Source organism: Zeugodacus cucurbitae, chromosome 2, assembly GCF_028554725.1.
Source record: "Zeugodacus cucurbitae isolate PBARC_wt_2022May chromosome 2, idZeuCucr1.2, whole genome shotgun sequence".
NCBI classification, from domain to species: Eukaryota; Metazoa; Arthropoda; class Insecta; order Diptera; family Tephritidae; genus Zeugodacus; species Zeugodacus cucurbitae.
The window spans coordinates 2,065,243-2,084,225 of record NC_071667.1 but is presented as its reverse complement, the minus strand read 5'-3'; the positions used below and the strand labels follow the sequence as shown (position 1 = coordinate 2,084,225).

The following is an 18,983-nucleotide window of genomic DNA, read 5'->3' as shown; positions in this document are numbered from 1 at the left end:
ATAATGTGTACATAAATCTCCCTAAAGTCCCTTGACCATATATACTTTAGATTATGTGCTCACTTAATTTTATTGAAATATATCAAGTTTAGGTGTTACAAATAACCATTAGGTGAACAAATCATTTTAGTCTTTGTAACATGTTGCGAGAGTAAAAACTGCAAAAGTATCTTAACAAGATCTAAAATAAAAAATTCAGTGAACAAAACAATAACAATAACTGTGTTTTAGTAAATTTTTCGAAATGGCAAAATGCGCAGAATAATATAATGCATCCGGCAAAAAGTAATCACACCTTCGCAAATTACAGCGGTTTTATGTGCAGTTTCTCGTATTTCGCTTTATGAATTGTATTCCGCAGCGTGTGGAATGCATTTTTATACATATATGTGTATATATAAATATCACACAATATCACCTTAATATAAATATTTCCCAGTTGTTAGTTCATTTGTATCGTATACAGTTTTGCTACTTTTCTGTTCAAGTATGCGAAAATGGCTTATCTTTTTTGGTGAACCGGGAGAGTTTTCATAATAGCACTGCGAGCACTTTCACATTTTAAAAGCATATGATTTTAGTTTGGCTCTTTACTTTTTCCCGGAGTATTTCCAGTTGAACAAAATTTCGCAGTAAAAGTGAAACTATTGCTAACAAGTAAGGAAGGGCTAAGTTTGGGTGTAACCGAACATTTTATACTCTCGCAATTTATTTATTTAACTTTATTTATATAATATAATATACAATTTGACCCACATATTCGTCATAGATATTGTATAAAGTCTATTGAAAGTTGGAAACCATTATATTATGTTAGAAGCACCGAGATCCTCATGTCCGATTAATGGGGCCTTGAAAACCTATGGTCCGATTTCGACGATTTTTAGAATGGGGCTGCCTCACTATAAAGGTAGTATTTGTGCAAAGTTCTGCATCGATATCTTCACTAGTGCTTTCTTTATATAGTTAACGATTCAGATCGTCTTCAAAGTTCTGGTATATAGGAAGTAGGCGTGGTTGTGAAGCGATTTGGCCTATTTTCACAACATATCATTGGGATGTAAGGAAACTATTACAAACCGAGTTTCATTGAAATCGGTCGAGTAGTTGACCCATAAGTGGGCAATGCCACGCCCATTTTCCATTTTTTTTTTAATCTGAGCGCAGCTTTCATCTGCCATTTCTTATGTAAAATTTAGTGTTTCAGGCGTTTTTCGTTACTGAGTTAACTCACTTTTAATAATTTTCAACCTAACCTTTGTATGGGAGGTGGGCGTGGTTATTATCCGATTTCAACTAATTTCATGGTGTGTGGTGGGGTACGTAAGAGAACTGACTGCAGAAAGTTTGGTTTATATAGCTTTATTGGTTTGCGCGATATATATAAATAACCAATTTGGGGGCGGGGCCACGCCCACTTTCCCAAAAAAATTACATCCAAATATGCCCCTTACTAGTGCGATCATCTGTTCCCAATTTTACTTTTATAACTTTATTTATGGCTTAGTTATGACACTTTTTGCGTATTCGGTTTTCGTCATTTTGTGGGAGTGGCATTGGTTGATTTTGCTCATTTTCGATAGCAACGCTCTCACGTCCCCAAGGAACGTGTGTTCCAAGTTTCATCAAGATATCTCAACTTTTACTCAAGTTATCCGTTGCACGGACGGACGGACGGACGGACAGACAGACATTCGGATTTTGACTCGTCTTGTCACCCTGATCATTTTGATATATATAACCCTATATCTAACTCGTTTTGTTTTATGACTTACAAACATCCGTTATGTGAACAAAACTATAATTCTCTCTTAGCAACTTTTGTTGCGAGAGTATAAAAATTAGTTTAAATGTGTTGATTAAATATTAATATCAACAAAAAAGCTCTTCAGCACACCGACTGAAAACACTCTAATAAAGTGAATAATTATTATTTGGACCAAACATAATTATTAACTAAGCTAACTAAGTATAGATAGTGTTTACCAAGCAGCTGAACTGATTTGAAAACGTGGGAGGCTGAAAATTGTGCAAAACTCAGACAAGTAAATTGTAATTTTACAAAACGAGCCTTACATAACGTAATATAATGCAAAAGTAGCGGGTCATCTTCCAGCTAAAGTTGAAAGAATTTAATGACGAAGTTTTCAGCCAAGGCGGAACAGACCTCCGCTCTGTCTGCTCTCGGTTGCACTTGCTTAGTGCCAGCGCATTGCAGCAGATCACAAGTTTTTGTCTTGTTTAGCCGACACTCCGTTTTCTTGGTTCTTTTTTCTTTTGACAAAACTACGAGCGCTTTGTGCTGCAGTTCACACTTAATGTAAAAGTTTTCCCGAGGGTAAATATCTGGATGTCTAAATGCAACGCGCCGTTGTATAAAATTGCCAACTAACAATTTAATTTAGCCATGCTCGTCCAATTCTCTCGGATAAATTGCCCCCGAAAAATAGAAAACAATTTAATTTCGGCAATTGTGTTGCATTAAAAATGGAAACCGGCCTCTTTGCTGTCCTTTGGCGAAGAGCATTACACATCTACATATATGAGAATTGGAGAATGCGCGACCACCAACCGGGCAGCGAAAAGTGTGAAACGAAAGCACAACGGAAATAGAGCAATTCAGCTATTCCTTTGGCAGTTCTGCGCTTATTCCAACGAATTGAAATCGTTTCCTGTTTGGGTAGTTTCGTGTAATTACAATTATTTGTAATGTAATTACTGATTGCAAGTTTCACCGCCCGAACTGAGTGCGACCTATTAAGACTAGAGGAGGTAATGCGCCATAGCTAGAGAAGCGCGAAATCGTTTAAAAAGTTTTATTAGTATATAAAATTGTGAGGTTAGTTTGAATTATTTGTATGGAAAGGGAAGATAAAAGAAAGCGAAAGATAATGGAATATGCGACAGTTAGCTAGTACTACGATTCTGTAGGAGGCGCAAATTGCTTGATTCTATGGCAAATATGCGAAACTTTTTTAAATGAGGATGCGCAATTTGTCAAAAGTTAGTGATGTGGAAAAGGAGAATTTCGAGCATGATAAATAGTTTGTGAGAAATATTTTAATATTAAATTTTAAAGAAAAATCCCGACAAATAATTACATATACATATACATTACATGATCAATTATTTAAGTTTCTTTTGGATAGGAGTGGAAATGCTGCGATTTTTGGGTTTTACAACTCCGCCCTTCATTGACTTTTAAATAATCCCTACAAACTGCTTGCAACGCTGCGCCGCGAGCCATCGATGCTATTAACTGTCCGGGCGGTGGGAAAATTATTCGGAGGCTATTCCATCACATTGTTGTGAAATCTTTAAGCTTTGTGGCTGAACACCCCAAACGTCAATTAAATATTAAATTTGCATAATTTCTGCACCAAAAATCACCTACACACTCTCAGAAAAATTCAAGAGGTTTTGGGTTCTTAAGTTAAGCTGTTCAAAGAAGCTGAGATCGCGATTGCTATGCCTTTCTATCACACCACACCACATTGTCACCACAGCCGTCAGAAATTGACAATTGCCGTCAACGATATTGAAATTTCACTTCATCGGCTGGAGGTGGGCCAATGAACAATGAAATCACAACTACGAGTGTCATTACTACAACAATTCCAACACAACTTCGGTGCTGATAAGCATACTCGAAGTTGCAATTGCAAGCAGATAGGTCAACCACAACATGCTCTCTTCCCAGCTGACTGTTAGACAAATGAAGATCCCGTCTAAATACATGGAGTAAACAGGCCAAAATATTGAGAATGCCAAGTTGAAAATGGAAAGTGCTCTAGCCAGACGAGAAGACTGATGCGTCATTAAGCAAGGAGTAGACGGCTGAGCGGCGATTGTGGGCGGATGATGTGTAAGAGTATATGCCACAAGCGATTCGGAGCTGTCATTCGCACTGTCAATAACTTTGCTTCTGCTAGTGGAGCATCTGGAGCGCAGCGAAGAGAAATGTCCTATTTCTGTGCCCAAATGACACACAAATTACAAACACTCCGATGGTGTCTGGAGGAAGGCGAAGCTTTTGACGCTAGAAGGCAGAGCCAATGAAGATGCCATCACTGAAGCGATTCCGGCGTTGTGTGATATACCGCTATGTGTTGGGCAGTGTGTCGAGGCGATGTGCTAGATGCCGACGACGACCGACCAGCAGTGGAAATGAGACCGACAGCAAGTGGCGCCACCGTTTGGTCTGTGAAAATTGCATAAATGCACATTTTGAAAATTCTAGCATACCAACGAATCCACAGTGAGTGTGGCACAGTTATGCAGTTGCATGTGATTGACCTCTAAGTTGTAAGTGCATATGGAAGTGCAACGGATCCCATCGACGACGACGTTCGCATTATGCAAATTTAATTTTATTCTTATTTGCTTTGTAAATGCGTCCAGCGCACAGCATAAAAGTAGGACAAATTGAAGTAAAATCTCAAAAAATCATGTGAAAAGTTCATTGATTGCCATTATGTTCTCTGAAACTTGAATTCATTGTATTCTAATCGATAATCGAAATCCTTCAGACTTTATTATAAAGCTTGAACAGGGCTTGTATTCAAAAAATAATGATAATTAGTTTAGTAATTGTTCAATAAAGGAGTCGGTTTGGACACCAGTCCTGATCCTTGCAGTACTTTAACGCCAGTGAGAAGTCCCATAGAGTACGAAATTTATTGGATATGAATAACCAAATATATGAATAAAAGTTATTCTTCGCAAGTGTAAGCAGAAATTTCTGAAACATTCAAAAATGCTGTGAGATAAATAAAGCGTGAAAAGTCGAATATAAATATTGTCACTACAAAAGCCAGCGAAGAACCACAAATTTGTAGACAGCGGCACCGCCACGTTACTTTGCACAGGCAATGGAGCGGAGCTGGCGCGATAAAATGTAGCTACTGCTGAGCAATAACTATGTAGGACAGCACACGAGGTGGAGAAAGTGCACAGAAAACATACGTAAGGTGTTGCAGGTGTCGTGCTTCATATACAACTCGGGGCAAGGGACCTACTTATTCAGAGACTGTGAGCACTGAACTGAAAGCGGGGCTAGTCAAATGGAGAAACAACGCAGAAAGCAATCGGCATGTACACGAGTACGCGTACTTCCAAAGGAAAAGATTCAATAAGTGGGGCAGGAATTTGCGATGTAATGTTGCGGATGTTACAACAGCAGATAACGATGAATGGTTGTTGGTAATAAATTCTTAAAATATAAGTCACTTATAAATATTTATTACGCATGTAGATACGGTTGCAATTACATTACTAAATCAATACCAATAACAATCGACAGCAACGCCTCTATGTTTTTGAATACAATGTTAATCTCACGGATTTTTTATATACTTTAGTAAATAGCTAACTTCTATATTAAAGTAAAGTTGGCCCTTTTCCTCGAATAATGTCTTCGCCAGTGGCCATATCAGTGCACTCTGAATAAGAGAGAGCGTAACATTGCGGTTGTAAAAATACAACAAAACGAGAATGCAAAAAATAGGAGAATTCCATAAAATGAAAATCGTAAATTTTATTGTTGCAATAGCGAATGGCAAATGTAACGACCGGAAGTGTGTGGTGATCGAGTAACCGAGGTGGCATAAGTATTGACGACATAAAATAAAAATACTGTAGTTATATATGTACTTCTGTCGATGTGGATGTATAAATAGCAGCAATCGGTGGTCGATTGGGTGTGCCTGTGTGAGCGTTCGAACAATTTATAAATTGCACATAAATCTATGGTGGAGCATTGACAAAGCAGACGGCAACAACAAGAAGTGCCAACAATCAGCAAGCAAGTGGAATTCGATGAAAAATGCGCCAGCAGAAAGGGCAAGCAGCTGAAATTCATTATAATACAACAATAAAGAGCAGTGAAATGCATCCGGATAAATGTATGTAATTTAACCGGGATGGTAATTGAATTTGCAAAGAATGAAAGTTTTCGGCAATAAATGTGGTTCGTATTAGATGGAAGAAAATTCCGGTGTTGCTGGCAATTCATATTAATTCTGTACACTTTGAATAAAAAACGGTTTCTACCAGTAAAAGTGTATGATGAAAGCGATTGTGCACCGAATATACCGACTAAAACAAAATTTGGCACTCTTTCTTCACTTCATATATAATTGCGTAAACTAGTTTAAATTTTCCTTGTGCCGTATCGTAATTAAATAAAACACTTTGCCAAAGCTTTGCTCTTTTCAGTTTTTGATTTCTATTGTTCAATGTTTGTCATGGTCTGTTTTTTCAAACATTTCCATTTTGAGTTTGACTACACAGTTTGTTCTACTTTTGATCAAAAGTGGATTTGTGTTCGTTAGTTCATATTTGCTACTTTAGTTGTTCAATGTTTGTCGTCTTTTCGTCATTCCGTCTGTCTGTCCGCGCAAGCGATAACTTGAGTAAAAATTGAGATATCTTTATGAAACTTGGAACACATGTTCCTTGGTGAGAGGGTTGCTATCGGCAACGTTGCCACGCCCATAAAATGGCGAATACCGAAAACCATAAAGTGTCATAACTAAGCCATAAATAAAGTTATAACAGTAAAATTTGGAATAAACGATCGCACTAGGAAGGGACATATTTCGATGTAATTTTTTTGGGGAAGTAGACGTGGCCCAGCCCCCAAATCGGTTCTTTGTATATATCTCGCAAACCAATTAAGCTATATAAACCAAACTTTCTGCAGTCGATTCTCTTATGTACCCCACTACATACCATGAAAATAGGCATGAAAATAGGTTGCCATACAAAGGTTAGGTTGAAAATTACTAAAAGTGAGTTAACTCACTAACGAAAAACGTCAGAAACACTAAATTTTACAGAAGAAATAGCAGAAGGAAGCTGCACTCAGATTTTTTTACTAAATGGAAAATGGGCTTGGCGTCGCCCACTTATGGGTCAAAAACCATATCTCAGAAACTACTCGACAGATTTCAATGAAATTTGGTATATAATATTTTCTTGACACCCTGATAACACGGCCAAAAAGTGGGCGAAATCGGTTCACAACTACTTTCCTTATAACTCAATTTTGAGTTCCATCTTATTCCTTCACTTTATAATATATACATAAGGAACCAATGAAGATAGCGGAATAAAACTTTACACAAATAGTGTACATTTGGCTTCATTTATGAAAAAATAGTCGAAAACGGACTATAACTTTTCAAGGCCCCAGATATCGAACATGTTGAAATCAGCCTTTTCCTTTCCTTACTTGTTTAATGTTTTGTTTTGTTCCAAAACGGCTTCAATTAAAAAAAAAAACGAAACGAAATTTTATTTTTCTTCTATTTAAAGCAAACATTTTTGTCATCTGGGCCTAGTGAAAGTATTATTTCTACTTCTACTACTACTTCTGCTGCATAACTACAACATGGGACAAAATAACAACAACAACAGCTACGATAATGTAAGCGGTTGTAGAACATAAAGTAAATATTCATCACTGCAAAGTGGCAAGCAAAATTGACTTTGAGCGGTGTTTCACTTTTCTTTGTGCAAGTGCTGCACTCACCAAGCTGTCTGCGATATTTTGACTTCTCCTCTGACGGTGTTTGTTGTACTACTATTTTGCTTTGTTGCCTTTTATGCAGTGGAAGCATCGTGCTTTCGCGACTTTAGAACAAACTGCTCTTACTTTAGTTTATTTATTTTTCTAACATCGAAATAAGTGGCGTGACGTATGCGGCTCTTTTGGTAATGGGTCGAGTTTCCAGTTTTTGAGTATAATAATTTTAAAACAAATTCGTTTAATGTCATTAAGCGATGGAGTTAAATATTTAATACAAACATATTTAAAATGTAAATACAGTGGGTCTGCTAACTGTTAATTGCGTGAATTGAGATTTTGAACCTTTGGCGCGCGTTCTCTCAACACCAACTACTGTTGAAATTTCTGTGTTGTTGTTTGTTACTGAGAATTGCATTTGACTTGACTGAAGAGCGCTTCAGAGGATAAGAGGATTCGAGGATTACTTACAGCCACTTTCATTTGCATACCTTACGATTGTGCACTAATTAATGTTTTCCATTAAAAATACCATACAAAGTACAAAGTTCAAATAAATGTGTGTGTATATCCATATGTCAACTCATTCATGTGTGGCAATTATATGTGTATTTGTTACATACACAAACAGCTTTCTCGAGTATAACAAAACTAATGGCTTGTCAAATTTTATTACGATAACAAAAACAGGCACAACAGAGGCCATTTTATGACAAAAACAAAGGGAACTGCCAGAGACACACACACACAGGCGTTAATATGAAATTCATGTCATATTTATTTTACGAGTATTTCTGTATTTTTAGCTTTTATTGTTGTGTGAGTGGCTCTTTTTTGCTGTTTGCCGTCATTTATTAGCACAATTGAATAAATCAAAATTATTATTGGCCTCCTTTGTACACAAAATCTTCAGGTCGTTAGCACAATTTACTTTATTGCCATTGCTTTGAGGCCACAAACTGCAAGTCGGCAGACACAAAGACAACAATACAATGACTGCCATACAGGAATCGACTTTGTTTTTCATTTCACACAATATTAATTTCCAATGTTATTATATATTATATAAGTCCTTTCGTAAATCTGATCACGGTGATTTTGGCATATTTTTGTTGATTAAGATTTAAGAGAGAATCTCTTAATCTCTTCGGTGACTCGATCTCGAAATCTCGAAAGATAACGTAATATTTAGGAATAAATGAACTAAATTAAAACAAGTAAGGAAAGGCTAAGTTCGGGTGCAACCGAACATTTTATACTCTCGCAATTTATTGCTATATTTTTATTAAGAAAACACACAATTTGACCCATATATTCGGCATAAATATATTTCACATATTAACCGATTTATAAGTTATTAAGCTCATCGTATTTTTGAAAATATAATTAGGTATTCTCATATATTCCTATATAAGAGAAGTTATGACCCGATTTTAACCTATTCTGGTACAGAGACACACTATTAGAAGAAAAATATTGCCTCTGAATTAAATTAAGATAACTGAGAGATTTACCGAAATTTTCGGTGAAAAATTACCAAGGGGCACTGAGTTCTTCATATTCGATATCCGGGGCATTGAAAAGTTATATTCCGATTTCGACAATTTTTTCACAAGTGATGCCACAGATAATATACAGTATTTGTGTAAAGTTTTATTTCGCTATCTTCATTGGTTCCTTATGTATATATTATAAAGGGAAGGAATAAGATGAAATTCAAAAATGGGTTATATGGGAAGTTGTCGTGGTTGTGAACCGATTTCGTCCATTTCCATCACACGTGTGATCAGGGTGTCAAGAAAATATTATATACCGAATTTCATTGATATCTGTCGAGTAGTTCCTGAGATATGGTTTTTGGCCCATAAGTAGGCGATGCCACACCCATTTTCCATTTTGTAAAAAAATCTCAGTGCAGCTTCCGTCTGCTATTATTTCTGTGTTTCTGACGTTTTTCGTTAGTGAGTTAACCCACTTTTAGTAATTTTTAATCTAACCTTTGTATGGGAGGTGGGCGTGGTTATTATCCGATTTCAACTATATTATATTCTATATTGGTGTGTGGTGGGTGTGGTACGTAGGAGAACCGACTGCAGAAAATTTGGTTCATAAAGCTTTATTGGTTTGCGAGATATATACGATAACCGATTTGAGGCGGGGCCACGCCCACTTCCCCAAACAAAACACATCCATTCCTAGTGCGATCCTTTATTCCAAATTTTACTTTTATAACTTTATTTATGGCTTAGTTATAACACTTTATAGGTTTTTGGTTTTCGCCATTTTGTGGGCGTGGCAATGGTCCGATTTTGCCCATTTTCGAAAGCAACCTACTCAGGGTGCCAAGGAATACGCGTTCCAAGTTTCGTTAAGATATCTCAATTTTTACTCAAGTTATCCGTTGTACGGACAGATGGACGGACGGACGGACGGACAGACAGATATCCGGAATTCAACTCGTCTCGTCATCCTGATCATTTTAATATATATAACCCTATATCTAACTCGTTTAGTTTTATGACTTACAAACAACCGTTATGTGAACAAAACTATAATACTCTCTTAGCAACTTTTGTTGCGAGAGCATAAAAATACATTATGTCCATAAATTTGTTTTGAAATATTCGGCTTTTATGTGTAGTTTTACATATTCGTATGAAGTGAGCTTCTAGATTAAGAAAAAATAACTAAAAATTCGGTTTGTTATTTGTTTTTTTTTTGTTGATTTTTACTGGGGATACTGTTGTAGAGTGACCAACACATGTGCCTTCGCAAAAGAATATGACACTAGTAGAGCAAGCAAACACAATTTTCCGTTTGTTTTGCACAATCTCGGTGATCCACATTGTGAGATGATGAGCGAGGTGAGTCAAAATAGGGCCCATTTTGCTATTTCCGTTTTCAATGCAGTGCCACAGGCTGGCAGCACTTAAAGTGAAACTACAACGTGGCAAGTACGTCGTACTCGAGGCAAAATGTAATATGCATATCTTCCCTGTACATACTTATGTACCTTTGGACTCGGCAGAATCTGTTGAATCTGTGCGCCTTTTGAAGGATTAGAAAATTGAAATTATTTGCTTTGGAGTTAAAAGCGTACCCTTAGCTCTTATGCTTACATATATGCATTTACATATATGCATTTATGTCTGGTTTCCGGTCTCTGTGTCTCTTTGTTTGTTCGACAAGCTATGCTCCATTTGCGGATCAGCAAGGCTCAGAAAATAGGAATGTTTGTTGCGCTTTGTTATGTTTCGCCTCTGTTTTGCCAACTGACACATTTTGTTGCGGATTGCTAGCATTTTGCCGTTGGCCACTTGTAAGCCAAGTAGGCAAGCTGGCAAATAACATGCAAGAGAAAATAATAATAAATGCCATGTGGTTGCCACTTGTATTTTTATTGTTGTAAAAAATGTAGCAAATCCACAGGCAGCTAATATGAACACGGTAGTTACAGTCCAACAAAATGTCTTCACACACCGTACCGGACGAGAGCAAGGAGTATTCCACAAAAGTGGGATAAAATGAAGAAAAATTACAAACTCAAACAATTCAAGTTTATGGTGGAAATTCAAGCATTAGAAGCATGAAATCCATAAATATTTCCAAAAACAAATTTATTTTTCACTCTCCTCATAAAAAATTCGGTTTGTTTTTATAATGTAACAAATAACCGAAAATTTAGTAAAACGTTCACACCGCAATGTGTAATAATTTAACGGTTTATTTATGTATTTCTTTACATAACCCAAACGAGCCCAGCAAGTGAGGCCACATATGTGAGTGTTTGTAGAATACAAATCCATAAATATGCGCATTAGACATCCGGATCCCTGTTAACCAACCACTCATAAATGCATGCTTGGAGCTTTGAGCTGAATTTCTTAGCTGCGCAGAGCTTTCGCCTCGCTCATTCATCAAGCACCACTTCAGGTCGTTATAGTGCTGCATAATGACAGAATTGGAACGACTCATATCATTGTCCGAAACAATAATAGACCAAAAAAACTGAGCTACTTCTACAAACCCCAAACAGTGAACGAATATTAGGAGTCAAAAATGAGTAGAAGCCAAAGGCTAGATGTACAGCAAATAAATATCAGATGTAAGTAAGAAGAGAATAACCTCAATCCGTAACTGAAAGTGGACCGAGTGTGACTTAGGAATAGTATGTGCTTTAAGGAGAGCTAATACAAGCATAAAGTAATTTGCAGCCAGGGTAGACTACGTTGGTTCAGCAGCAGGTTTCCGACAAATCTCGTGCTGCTATCACCTGCCGTCCTCCTTCTGGTTTCAATCCCTACAAAGCTGCACAAAGTGAATGAGGCCGAGCATGTCGGACACATTTACATTTAGCCAAATGTGTTTTGCGGTCACATGCGGTAGTTAGAGCGTCAACTGCCGCTGATACTCAGCCAGCTTCAACGTTAGCGTCAGTCTTTTCTCTATCAAGTATGGTAAGTATTCTTGCAAGTATTTGTTGTTATCCGGACAAGTATTGTTTGATCACAGACGATTAAAATTCAAAAGCGCATGGACACAATGTCAGTATCTTGGTCCTCGAGATGGGTTAGCGACTTGCCGATTGCTCTGTTTGAAAATGCGGTCATCATACAATGGTTGGTGTTGTTGTTGGGCGATGCCACGGTTGGTTAAGAAGAAATCGTCAGCCGCAACGAATTGTGAAATGAATTTGCGGAAGTCTTACCACTCAGTGTGCTTTTCAATTCCGCAGGTGATTGTTTGGTTTGCACTGTTTCATTTGTAAATAGGAAAGAAACAATGTTTTTTAACTAAAATGAGTGCTTTTCAAACCGAGTCAGCAATTAGTGCGGTTTCATTACCAAATAACCAAGAGCTATATACAACAATTACTAAATCAGTTTGTGGTTGCTCAGAAATCGTGACATAAATGCTGTATTCCACATCCAACCAACACGTGTTGGTCCCAACCCTAGTGAAGCGAACGCTATCTTTGATGTATCTCTCTTAACTCTTTCATGCCCAATGTTGCCTAGAGGGTTAATGGAATTGGGAATGATAAAATGGACGCTTGAACTCTGAACCTGCACTGCATCTTAGAATGGATACATATTCTCCAGCTTTGTAGAGTGTCTGCCGTCGACGTCAGCAAAGGAAAGATGTATTATCGAATAAAATGATCTTCAACTTGTACATACTACTTTCAAAATAACCGGAAGTTAATTCCTACACAATTTCTCTTATGGATTCGCAGATATTGGTATGTGTTGCAAGTTGCCATTGACAAACATATGTGGGAGCTTTACTTGCATTTGTATATGTGGCCATAGAAATGCCTGTGTCAAGCTCTAAACCTGTTTTGCACTGTGGCAAGCGGCTGCACCGCATAAACATTAATAATGTTGGCGCATAGACATATTTAAAATTAAAATTTATTTGTTCAAGGATGTGTGCGTATTGCTAGGATCCATAAACTCTGCAAAATTTATATGCTTGTAAGTATTGTTGCACTGTTGGCAGAACCGTTTTTAAATGCCAAGGAGCCTTGCAACTAATTGCACCTTTGAGGGCGTCTTCCTGCGACTAGACAGGAAGTGCAAATTCAGCTAACACATAAATTAAACAAGAACCGGCAACACATGTGTGAAACATGCGTTTCTTTGCTTTGAAAATTCCAAGTGCAGCCACAGAAAGAAGAGCACAAGGCACGAAAGAGCAACAACATATGCAGTTCGGGGCGTGGCGGAAAAACGAAGACCTGCTGCAGTTTGCTGTAATTTTAATTGCACTTGTTTATGGCTCTTGCCAGGCGAGTATCCTTTAATTGCAGTATTAGTTCGCAGCACTCTTTTTAATAATTTACCGCCCTCGAGCACGCATTATTCGCCACCCTGGTTCCACTGGGGGAATGCCTTCCCAGCACTTAGTTTTCCTTATTTACATATATACCGTAATTTACATATATATCGAATAAAGCAGAGATATGAATACGAGTGAATAATGATTTCGTGCCAGCACTGCGAATACGTTCTGCCCTTTTAAAAATTCAATTCCCCTTTCTGGATGAAAACTTAATTTGATTAAATTTTTTTTTTGCTTATTTAGAGAGTTAGTATTTCAGGTGTTTAAGTAGCTAGAGACATGTCATAAGATAAAGTCAAGCCGAAAACTACAGTGTACACTAAAACAGAGAAATATCAAATTCTTCTTTAAGCAAGAGCTCTCGAAATTATTCAACTAATATGTGCTTCAGTTTTGTTGGTTTGGCACTTCATTGATACAACCCTGGCATCTATGTTCAGTCGACCATGAATAAGACGCTTCCCGGAAAGTATGCAGATGACGGTTGATATCACAATTTGCATATATTTGAAATATGAATACGCAAATATTCATTGTTAATTGAGTAGCGGAACATGCAACTTGTATTGTCTGGTACCATATACCTACCATATATCCATATATGTAGATTATGCGTTTGATTTATATTTATTTAAATTCATTACACACATTATTGTAGATTACACGTTTATTTTTAGTTACATGTAGATTAAAGTTCATTTATATCCAATAATAATTACCACACTATTTGTTGATTATTATATCGTACAAGCAGTTGATGCCGCTGTCTTCACTATCGTCATAGCGGTTGATGCCGCTGTCTTCACTATCGTGCTAGCGGTTGATGCCGCTGTCTTCACTCGACTCACTCTACTCGTCAACTATACTTATTTTATTAAAAATGGTCGTATGTGTCGTTGTGTCTTCGTTAAACTTTGCAGGGTTGTAATTAAAAGTAACAGCCACTACGTGTGGACCTTTTACCCACAGGTTCCACTCCCACAATCGGCCGTCCTGCACCGTCATTCGCCCCGAATGACTTCATGTATTCTGCTACCGTAACAGTGTTTCGTGGCCCTTCGTTTTCGCCCACCTTTTGAACTTCATACCTGCCGTGAGGCTTTACCACTTTTACCTCGTACGGTCCGAAATATTTTTGTTTTAATTTTAAATTTGGTCCATATTGTGTCCGTTTTATAGCTACTAAGTCGCCTACCTTATATATGACTTCTGCTTTACGCTTTGAATTAAATGTTTGTTTGTTTTCTTCTTGTATCTTACAAATATTTTCTTGAGCTAGTTTTCGAATGTTATCGCGTTCGTCGCCTAATTCTTTCATTATGCAATCTTCAAGTAAACTTTTAATTTCTATGTCTTCACATTGCCTCATTTCCAAACCAGTAAGTATTTTGAATGGCGATAACTTAGTACTTCTTGGAGGTGTATTATTAATGATTCTTTGAACTTTTTCAACATATTTATACCAACAAGCAGGATTATCATGACATAGTTTAGCTAACATTGGAACCAATATACGGTGCATCCGTTCCACTTGACCATTTCCCCGAGGAACGCCTGTGGAAATAGTCAAATGTTGTATGTTTTGTTCTGTACAATAATTATGGAAAATGTTCGACGTGAAAGCAGATCCTCTGTCCGTTACTATTCTCTTAGGATTACCGAAAACTGCCGATTGTTTTGTTAATCTATCAACTACGGAATTCGCGTCCGTGCTTTTAGTGGGATAAAGCCACACAAATTTTGAAAAAGCATCTACTACTACTAATAAATGTTGATATTTTTTATTAGTAACCTCTAGTGGTCCTACATGATCTATATGATAAGTTTGTAATGGTCTATCTTCTTTGTCTATCGGTGAGAGGAAACCTTCTTTTTTGCCTGCCTTTGTGTTAATGATGATGCATTCAACGCAATTTTTTACAACTTTACCTACTTTTGTCGAAATTTTTGGAATATAAAACGATTTCTCTAAATACTCTTGCGTTTTTTTAGCGGATAAATGCCCTTGCCGGTGTGCAATGCTGATTATTTCATCTTCCATTGCTTCTGGTACTACCACCAACTCGTTAACGTGGTCTTTATATACTAACCCGTTTCGCATAAAGAAATCTTCGTATTCACATTTTCCTAAGACTTGAATAATCGCCCTGATCCACTCATCAGATTTTTGAGCTTCCCTTAAGCGATGCGCGACCGAATCTTCAATTATCATGCATGCCACACGACTTAAAGCATCAACATGTCGCATTCTTGAATTTTTCCTATGTTCGATGACATAGTCGAAGTCTTGTAAGTACATAGCCCAACGAGCTACTCGTAATGGTACGTCACGTTTTTTAATAGTCATCGTAAATGCATTGCAGTCGGTTACAATTCGGAATTTCTGACCTAGCACATACACACGCCATTTCTTTAATGCCTGAATAATTGCTAACACTTCGAGTTCATAGGAGTTGTATTTCTCCTCTGCTGGAGTAGTTTTCTTACTCATGAACTGTACAGGATGAAACTGCTGATCATCCGAGTTTTTCTGCAGTAACACGGCACCATATCCATACATTGAAGCATCTGTGTGTATCTCCGTTTGAGCCTTTGGATCGTAAATCTGTAATACCGGAGCTTTCATTAAAGCTAATTTTAATTGTTGAAACGCTAACAGTTGCTGCTCTCCTATATGATATTTCGCATCCTTTCTTAACATGTCGCTTAGTGGCTTCGCTATCGATGCATATCCCTCAATGAATCTTCTAAAATAAGATGTTAATCCTAAATACCGTTGCAGTCCCTTTTTATCTCGCGGCAAAGGAAACTGTTGCACGGCCTTTACCTTCCCTTCAGAGGGCCTGATACTACCGTTCTCGATTACATATCCTAAAAATTCGATTTTCTTTTTTAAGAAAAAACACTTGGTCCATTTAATACGCAGTCCGTATGTTGCTGCCCTTGTTAAAACAGTTCTTAATTTTTCAATGCTTTCCTCAATGGTCTGTCCGGGTATGATAATGTCATCCATATAAATAACTACAATACCTTGCTGTATCAAATCACGGAATATTGATGAAATGTATCGACAAAATATGGCTGGTGAATTAGAAAGTCCAAATGGGACGAAGTTAAACTCATATTGCCCTCCGTATGTTACAAAAGATGTGTATCGTTTTGATCCTTCATCCACGGGAACATGAAAAAAACCGTTTGCAAGATCCAGCGTAGTGAACACACTAGCCCCTTGCAACTTTTCCAAAACGTCGTCTATAAGTACCATTGGAAAATTGTCACGTATAATCTTCTCGTTTATTTTTCTAAAGTCACAGCAGAGTCGTTTCGTACCGTCTTTTTTTGAAACCAAAACAACTGGTGAAGCATACTCAGAATTGCTTTGTCGAATTATACCTTCGTTCAACCAATTATCTATTTGATTATCGATTATCTTCTGATCAACGCATGAAACTCGTCTTGGCGTTTGGTAAACAGGAATGTCATCTGTTATCAAAATCTTCATTTGTACTGGTGACTGTGTCTGCTTTACTGGTTTAAAACTGTGCACCATCTTTAAAACTGTATCTGCTTGCTCAATTTTCAAATGTCCTAAATCAAGGTCTATTATCGAGTTGCTATCTTTCTCTTCCATTGCTACGCAAAGTGCAGCAAATTCAGTTAAAGCCAAATTACTACCACCTGCGTTGTTTTCTTCTTCCTTTTCCTTTAACAATTCAAAATCTTTTCCGTCTTTACTTTGACAAATTTGTCTTATCCCTAAATTCTCTTTATCATTTAAACTTTCGAGACTTTTCCTGCCGAACTTAGCGCCCTTTTCGCTAAAAAAAATATTTACGTTTTTTAAAATATCATTTCCCAGAATTACTTCATATGGCAAGTCATTCAGCCCAGTAACGTGAAAAGTCACTGTGAAATTAATCCCATCCACTTCGATATTTATTTCAAAAGTACCTAGTGTACTTACTTCACTGCCTTTAATGCCTCCCAGGATCGAACGATTATCGCTAAGCTTCGAAATTCCTGTACGCTTAAACATATCATACCTCATTAAACTCACGTCAGCACCCGTATCAATTAAAGCACTGATCACTAAATTACCCATCTTCATTGGTTTGAAGATGCCACTTGTCTTCCAGACAGTCAAAGCGCTATTGCGTTTTGATTCTGTATTAACATGCACGTCGTTTCTACGATCGCATTCAATTTTACGATGGCCCATCTGTCCACACTTGAAACATTTGATCTGCCTAATCTTATCACAACCATTGGCCAAATGAGATTCACTTCCACACTTGAAACACTTCCTTTGAACCCTTGGTTCCACCGGTGTTGCCACCCCATGCCATGACTTCTCCTTGCTTGAAGGCTGTCGAGAATCATGTACCCTCTCATTCTTATCACAACCATTGGCCAAATGAGATTCACTTCCACACTTGAAACACTTCCTTTGAACCCTTGGTTCTACCGGTGTTGCCACCCCATGCCATGACTTCTCCTTGCTTGAAGGCTGTCGAGAATCATGTACCCTCTCATATACTCTTAACTGCTCTTTGAGCTCTTGTATTGTTCGTGCTTGATATAAAACTGTTTTATTTAATTTTGAATCAGGAATTCCTCCAATAAAGTACAAAATGAGACTTTCGTCATCTAAACCAACTGGCTTGGCAATTTCCATCAAATTGTACAAGTATTCACGAAGACTTTCGTTATTTTTCTTACGACGATTTTGTAACATGCGATGAATATCTAGTGATGTTGGTTTTACACCGAACTCACTTCTCAACGCCGATTTTAGCGAATTGAAACTATTGATTCCCGTCTGGCTACGTACATACAATTTAGCAGCCCCTCTAAGAAGTTGTTTTGCAAACACAAATCGTTGTAAACTGTTCCAATTTAAAGTTACCGCGTTATCCTCAAATTCTTCTAACCATTTATCAACACCTAGCTCATCCGTACCACTAAACAATGAAATACTCCCTTCCACATCCCTCAGTGTGAACTGCGGATTAAACACTACATTGTCTTGGTGAGAGGTTGGTGCCTCTACCATTGTCACTGAACGTGTTTCACTTTCACTTTCATCTTCATCCTCCAACACATGTCCGAAATATAAGAGCAACCTATCTCTTAATTCACATTTCCTGCCTTGAACACTCAGTCCAACTTCCCTCAATTTGTTCTTCAGAGCTACCACTGTCAAACTCAAAATATCTTGTACGTCCATCGTCTTTTCCTGGTGTGTTGATTATGATTACAAAAAACAAAATCTTAAAATACAACTTATCTCATAAACAATATTATATCAATAAAAATTCTTAAGTGATTTCAAATTCAGGCTTAAGTTACAATATTTCAATTTAAGTAAACATTTTAAGAGTATTTATACTGGTTCTCTGGACATACTATGTATCAGCAAATAACATTATGTATTAGAAAATAATATTAACATTCATAAGTTTTTACAGCACATATGCAAATGTAGCTAATTCTTATTTGGAATTCATTACTGGAATCTTATAACAATGTTGTAGCAAATAACATTATGTATTAGAAAATAATATTAACATTCATAAGTTTTTACAGCACATATGCATATGTAGCTAATTCT

The 18,983-nt window shown here is 37.2% G+C and overlaps 1 protein-coding gene across 1 annotated transcript; it reads right to left on the bottom strand.

Moving 5' to 3' along the window:
- Positions 1-14,862: 14,862 nt before the first annotated feature.
- LOC128919824 (uncharacterized) lies at positions 14,863-18,599 on the bottom strand. Its single transcript, XM_054225211.1, has 3 exons — positions 17,416-18,599; positions 15,463-17,190; positions 14,863-14,926 (listed from the first exon to the last, which is right to left on the bottom strand). The coding sequence occupies exons 1-3, from the start codon at positions 18,597-18,599 to the stop codon at positions 14,863-14,865; spliced, it is 2,976 nt and encodes a 991-aa protein (XP_054081186.1).
- Positions 18,600-18,983: the final 384 nt, after the last annotated feature.